Here is a 7,500-nt window from a genome sequence, read left to right as displayed (position 1 = left end):
GGTGCTTCAGGGTGGCGTAAATTATATTTGCCGCCTAGAAAGAGAATACATTGGGGAGTTGTATTGGGTACATCTGGGGTACTTTGCGGAAGTGTTGCGCTTTGTGCCATCTCATCAGGTATATCTGGCTGTGCTTCTTGTGCATGGATTCAATCTCTGCTGGTAGAGATGGTGTGGATGTCATCTACGTAGACTGCTAAGTTACAATAATTGGGCTTGTAAAATTTTTGTAAATGATGTATTTTTTTATATCGTTTTCAAAGCACATTTCTAATTTATAAGCTTAAAGCAAACGTACTGTACAGTTGATTCTATGTTTAATTTTATGCTGAAAGGAGTTGCTGAACGGATGTGCAGATCTGCAAAACATAACGATAGTTTTGAACTTGAGAGGTACTGTAACATTCACGTAACTCATCAAAATGGAGAATACAGTAGCGACATTTCTTGTTTACAAACGTTGATGTCGCATTTCTTTCCCGGGACGGGGACTCCCATATAAAAGGGGGAGGGATGCTCGTCGGAAATTTTAAATTAAACTTCTAAAGGAGACCAATTTGGGCGTGGCCAAGGCTTTTTTGAACCCTAAAAGAGACCATATTAAAACACAGAGAAACCAAAAATACCGTGACTTTTAATAATGGCAAAGACATTATCATCTAATCCTTTCACCTATGCGAAGAAATGTAAAAGTGTAAACACCTTTATATTTCTTGGCGCGCAACCCTAAAGGAGACATTTACGGCTACATATGATTGTTTTTTGCCCAGAACACCCCAAGTGAGACCAAAATCTGAAATTTACACCCCTAAGCGAGACGGCAAGCATCCCTCCCCTTTTTATGTGGGAGCCCCCCCCCGGGATTTCTTTTGCCAACCATGGAACAAAAGAAGTCATTGTTTCAACAGCCAGTTAGGCTCTGGTTGGCATATCAATAACAATGGGTGACGTTATGAGAAACATCGCTATAGGAAACTCAGTTCACAGGTAACTTTCTATTGTTTTCCCAATACTGAATGCTCTCCACCTTAACTCTTAGGTGGAGGTTAGCATTAACAATGGTTAGGGTTGTTCCAGTTGTGGGAAATCTGTGAACTGTGACCTGGCGATCTTTTGATAAATACTAGTAGCACTTTTTTGGGTCCAACTGGTGAATGTGATTTTCGTCGAGGCCTAGTCATTATAATGTTAATTTATTTTGAGGGCAAGGCAAAACCAGACTCTCTGGAGAAAAAAGATTCAAGTGTTATTACAAGTGGATTCCTCATTAACTTTCTAAAGATGCCTAAGTAATGAATCAGTTTCTTTATCCTGTGCTCCTTGCATTAAAGTAAAACATATAAAGCCCCAAAAAGCACAGGAATAGCAAATATGTTGGGATATGTTAGGCATACAAAGGAACTTTTCAGACAGTGCAAAAAAGTAGCTGAGTTTTCAGAATGAACAAGGTGACCAATCTTATTGGCTTTCTGTTCCTAATAATTATCCTCCAATTATTTAAATTTAAATTTTTTTTGACCAACAACTAATAGAGCTGATTTCATTCTTAAATCACAGGTTCATTAAGCAAGGACATGATGTGAACCAGAGACATCCACTAGGTTGGACTCCACTACATGTAGCTGCTATTAATGGGAGTGAAAGGTTAGTGCCCTTCCGAGATGTTCTAACCATGGTTAACATTGAGGAGGAGACCTCAGGAGTGTGATGTAACCTTTAATTCCTCGCCATGGTTGAAAAATAGCTGAGTGGCAACCCCCATTTAGTGAAAGGAACGTTTGCAAATTTGTCTTCTTTCAATCTGTTTTTACTTGTTGAATCTTTTTTGTAGTCCTGTTGCCACGGCCATAATCGTTACATAAAAGTCACTAATTTCTCTCCAAGGGACTGTCCATTATTATTCTTATAGTGGGTGGGGTGGGATAGGGTCTGGTGCCCTAGGGTATGTCCCTGCGATAGAAAGTTTTGGTGTCCTTCCAGGAATGTCAAACTTTGACAGTAACTGAAAGTCAAAAATAGGTTTACACTCTCCTTCGTCGAATGCAATTAGCCCAGTGAGATGTGTTACGAGTTATTGCATTGCATGTAACGAAAACACAAGAACTTATTTGAGGGCCATACACACGATCCTTTAATCAATACTTCCCCTTTCAATCTGTCATGTAATCTTCAGTGGTCTAGTGGTCATCGTAGTTGCCTCTGAATGTGGAGGTTACTGAGTTCGAATCCTACTTTTGGTGCCTTATCTGAAAACAAGTCTTATGCATATACAGGAAAATCATGACCTCCCCCCCCTAAAAAAAAAGGGAGAGTCGGTGCCAAATCCTATAGTTTTGAAGCAAGCAACCGTGTACAATCTTCCTGTCGGTGTACATTGGATCATAATTACACGTTGAGAAACTAAATATTTTGAGTAAGAGCAAGCCAATACAACGTAGATTTGATTTTAGTGGTGTATTATATTTCGGCTGGCCAAACCAGCCTTCTTCAGGTACAATGAGAGTACCTGAAGAAGGCTGGTTTGGCCAGCCAAAATATAATACACCACTAAAATCAAATCTCCGCTGTATTAGCTTGCTCTTGCTCAAAGTATTTATCTTCCCAAATCTCATACCTCATTCCTTCGAACAAAGTAATAAAAACAGCGCATTAATTCTGCTGAAATTCTATCTCTGATCACAGTGTAACTGAGCAACTGAGGGTCTATAGTTACAATTCTTCAAAGAATTATTATTCTTGAGATTGGCAAATACTTCTTAACATAATTATTTCATTTTATCACAACAATTCATTGTCTTCAAAGTAGATCATTCTCATCCTCAAGACTATAAATTACATGGGCACTGGTGTTCATAATAAGTTTAATCACTGTCGTCACAGATTCACTGCCTTCATCGTTGTCGTCATCATCATCATCATCATCACTAAAATCTGTCTCACTTGTTTCACTGATTTTGCTGCCTGGGAAGTTCTGAACATCCTCTTTTATGAAGGCATTTAAAAAGCACAAACACAATGTTATTAATAATTATGTGTAGTGGAAAAGAATTGTTGTACTGAAACTGTGCATGTGCCAGTATCTAGCGGGGGAGAGGGGGTCAGGTAAAAACAACCATGGTAGACCTAATTTTGCACCAGCCCCATCCCACCCCACCCCACCCCACTCAATAAATAATGACCAGTCCCTGTCTTTTTTATGAGTTTTAAATTAATTTTACAATCTTCTTTTGAAATTTTTCTTTAAGATGCATGACATTACTCATTGAGGCAGGAGCTGATGTCAATGCCAAGGAAGAATTTACCACACCTTTTAAAATGGCTCAGAAGAAACACATGAGATCGTTTGATGGTATCTTTTACATTTTTTTTAGCTTCTGTGTTTCAAAGATCTTGACAGCATGAAGGATGACTTTGTTTATATTTATAGAGAATTTTAAAGTAAATAAACCCTTATTTGGGTCTCTGGCTCACAGAACGTTTAAACTTGAGTTAAAGGGAAGGGAAAGACAAAATGGTTTTGTGTCTCTCAGATAATGTATGTGCCACTCGTTGGCCATTTTAGCGGGATATATTTTACAGTATTGGCTCATACATGTAGCTTAAGATCTAAAAAGTGTATATAATAAATTCTCTAACTACACTTGTTTTATCAGGCTGTACGATAACTTACAGCTCCTTACAATCAAAAACATTTGTTTCCTGCTCCGGAAGCATAATAAAAGTTAAAAGTTTTACAAAGTCGGAGCTAAAAGTTAAAACTTATGAATGAAATATTTCGTCCGTTTTTCAACTGGACTTCATCAGTCAATGATATGAATGTTAAAAAGATGAATTTTAAAAAAAGGGTTTTTAACGCCTCTTGGGGGTTAGAATTGTGTCATAGATAGCTGCTAATTTGTAACCATTGTCTCTGTTTAACGACTTACGAAACCGGCGTTAAACAGAGACAATGGTTACGAATTAGCAGCTATCTATGACACAATTCTAACCCCCAAGAGGCGTTAAAAACCCTTTTTTAAAATTCATCTTTTTAACATTCATATCATTGACTGATGAAGTCCGGTTGAAAAAACGGACGAAATATTTCATTCATAAGTTTTAACTTTTAGCTCCGAGTTTGTAAAACTTTTAACTTTTATTACAGCTCCTTAATTTTTACAGTTCAATGAAAATTGTATTATTTTTGGTCCAAGTGCAAAATAATTATCAAAAAGTCATGGGCTGTAACTTTCTATTAGAGGCCTCAAATTAAATATTGGTAATTGGTGATTGTTTTTATATACAGGTCAACTGTTTTACTTTGGGCAGTCTTTCATTCTAGGGCCTGATATTGAATGAAAAGCTGTTCGATTTGTTTTATAACAAGTCTTATTCCTAAAAAACTGATTTTTTTTCAGTGATATTCATGCGTGAAGATGACTTCAGTGATAAGCTCCATCAAAGGGCTAATTTCAGTGGCTTCACTCCTCTTCATTACGCAGCTCTTGCAGACAGCCGTGAATGTGTTCAGTGCCTTATTGATGCTGGTAAACTTGAACACTAAGCACTAGTACTTAAAAAACAAAGTGCCATGTCGTGTTTGATCACAGCATTAAAGATGGATGTACCAGTAACTAGCGGAGATTAAGATGTTGATAAGAGTGATAACCTGGCAGGATCAGACTGATATTACAGTCGAGCTAATTGTCACATGTCACCAGTATCCACAAGACTGAAATGAACATGCAAATTCCTCTTTGGAGTTTCCGAGATTTGAATGGAATCTTGAAGATTTTTCTAAAAGTTGGTGTGAAAAATGTGCAATAACTGAACAATAATTAATCAAATGCTTGAAATAGTTTTCACTTTTCAAACTTTGTTGATTTGTGAGAAAATAAAAGTTCTCAGCTAACTATTAGTGATATATCAAAGAAATATCGACAGGAAATTCAGAATCTCGAGAGCAAAATTCAAAACTGGTTCTAAAATTTGAATGTACCCAGTTTAAATTTCAAAACATGACATGGCTTGAATGAAACTTTACTCTGGTGATCAGATGTGCTAATCATTGCAAGGCAATCTCTAATTGAAACTTCTTTATGCTCTACATACATAATAATAATATTATTGCAGAGAGAGAATGTTCTCTTTACGATCCAACAATATTCTGCTTTAGAGTAAGAATTACATTATACTTTGTTACTATAGAGTGAGTTTCAATTGAGTGCCTTAAAACCAAAACCAAAGTAATTATTTTGGCCAATCAAAAAGGACAGAGACAATCCGATAAACCAATCAAAACTCGAAGAAATTACACGTAGCTGACGCAAAGCGTGGGAAAATGTGCCTGCGTAAGCCATCATTGGTTTTGGTTTCACTTTTGATTGGTTGAAAAGGTGAGAACACAAGAAATTTAACCAATCACTTAGTGAAGTAATCATAAACCAAAGCAATTCGCTAATTACACTCAATTGAAAACCACTCTATGTGGCTATAACTATATCATTTTTAGGGGCTGATCCAACCCTCAAGGATAGTTCTGGGCACACAGCTGTAGAGTATGCAGGAAGTACCAAAATCAAAGAATTTTTGAATGACAAGATGAAAACAGTATGTATTCATTAATAATTAATTGGGATCTCATCAACTTGAGTGAATTTGGAACTCTATTCCTTATTCTATTAAACTACTTAAACATTCGTCCTTTCGTAAAAAGATAAAGGAATTATTATTTTTTTTTTGCGGTCAGAAGATGATTATGTCGAAGTCTCCCGTCTTATTAAGCTATTTAATTCTTTAGGTTAGCCTCTTGTCATAATCTTAATTCAGTTGCTTTGTTTTATGTTAGTTTATTCTATTTACTGTATAGTAATGTCTGCACTGTTATTTAGTCCATCTATAGATAAACCTTGTACTTGTAATATGTCTTCAGTTCTCCCCGCCTCGATTAGTTTATAAGCTGTTTGGGGTGAGGGGGGGGGGGGGGGGGCGAAGTAATGTAATTACTTATATTTCTAATTTTCAATAAAATTTGTTGTTGAATGAGCCACGAAAAATGTTTGATTAGCTGACTTACAGGAAGGGAAACTATAATAAGACATTTTAGGGCTAGGACTTACTAGACGATTGTACTTGTCAGTGAGGGCAGTCTAGGGCAGTTCAGGTGTCAATGGGTTAACCAATTGACTCTTCAGGCACCCAAGAACTCCCCAGTTGATGAGTAAATTGTCTGGCGTTAGACGGAGTAAAATTCTTTCCTAGGAGTTAATAAGCTAAAGAACAATATTATACTGGACATCAGTGTCCAAAACTAATGGGATTGGGGTGACATGTGCGACTACACCTTGGTGGAGGTCTTTTGTACCTGCCATCTCAGGCCATGATTCCAAATCATCATGATGATTATGATTACAGCAGCTACAGCAAGTTGCTGTGGTCCAGAAGATCAGCAACACCAGGAACTCAGTCCTATTTTGCCCTACTCTTTCTGTTCCCTCCCCTTCAGGCTTGTGCTTTGATTTTGAAACTTTAAGATGAAGGGAGAAAGGGGCTAATTTGCCTTAAAATTATTTAACTGCCTGATGTCATTGTCTGATTTCAAGCTGTGGTGGACAAGGTACATTTCTTTGTTAATTTTGAAGTACTGGTATTTAAATGGCTATAACCCAGTCAACATTATCTTGATTAACACCAGCCTTGGGGATTTTGTAAATCCTGGTGTGCTCTTTCTGACTATGTGGATCTTAAGGATCTTAAATAACTAGTTTCTAATCCCATAACTTATAGACTCATGATGCCTTGTCCCCTTGGGCTTGAAATCAGGCAATGATCACTTAGAAGTGGTTGAAATCTTGCCTGCATGATCTTAGATATAATTTGTAAAGACCATGCATGATGTTGATCCATTCAGTCATGCCAACAAAAATCACCCCGCAGTACTATCACCTACATTTTGTTATGCTTGGAATCATTGCACATTTCTCTCTAGTTTGTGAAGGAGAAAGAAAGAAAAGAAGCAGAGGAGAGGAGACGGTATCCACTTGAGATGAGGCTGAGGGAGAATATTGTGGGACAGGAAGGTGCTATCCTTACAGTGGCTGCAAGTATGTCAGTTATGCTGCACATATTGTCACTGTGGTAAAAAATTGTAAGTTAGGACCTTACACATCAATGATGGTGATGAAATTGAGAACCCACTCCAGGAACTGCATGTATGCCGGTGTAGACAGCTGTGATATTAACAGAGGAAACCAAAATATTCAAGATTGTCTTCATGCCCTCCTTAACTAGTACGCTTAAGTTGGACATGTCATTGTTTGGCAGAAGACATCAGAGGAGTTAACAAAAATGTGAAACAGGGTCTGGAAGGGGTGTGGCGTGATCCGTGAATTGACCCAAAAACAGAGCGTGAATTGGAAAAACTGAAGGAAAACAGCCGTGAATAACGTATTAACCGTGATACATGATCCTTTAAAGTTGTAGTGTGTGAATCAAGATTTCTGACGCTATGTCATGAACATC

The 7,500-nt window shown here is 37.4% G+C and overlaps 1 protein-coding gene across 1 annotated transcript in view; it reads left to right on the top strand.

Moving 5' to 3' along the window:
- LOC137999846 (mitochondrial disaggregase-like) overlaps positions 1-7,500 on the top strand; it is a 17,638-nt gene that overhangs the window by 130 nt on the left and 10,008 nt on the right. Inside the window, exons 1-7 of the mRNA XM_068845784.1 lie at positions 1-118; positions 336-393; positions 1,558-1,644; positions 3,246-3,349; positions 4,398-4,526; positions 5,492-5,589; positions 6,968-7,082. The exon at positions 1-118 is cut by the window's left edge and continues 130 nt beyond it. Coding sequence (XP_068701885.1) covers positions 1-118; positions 336-393; positions 1,558-1,644; positions 3,246-3,349; positions 4,398-4,526; positions 5,492-5,589; positions 6,968-7,082 — 709 coding nt within the window. The remainder of the gene's footprint in view (positions 119-335; positions 394-1,557; positions 1,645-3,245; positions 3,350-4,397; positions 4,527-5,491; positions 5,590-6,967; positions 7,083-7,500) is intronic.

Source organism: Montipora foliosa, chromosome 4 (assembly GCF_036669935.1).
Source record: "Montipora foliosa isolate CH-2021 chromosome 4, ASM3666993v2, whole genome shotgun sequence".
In the NCBI taxonomy this organism is placed as follows: domain Eukaryota; kingdom Metazoa; phylum Cnidaria; class Anthozoa; order Scleractinia; family Acroporidae; genus Montipora; species Montipora foliosa.
This window is presented reverse-complemented; position numbering and strand designations above follow the sequence as displayed.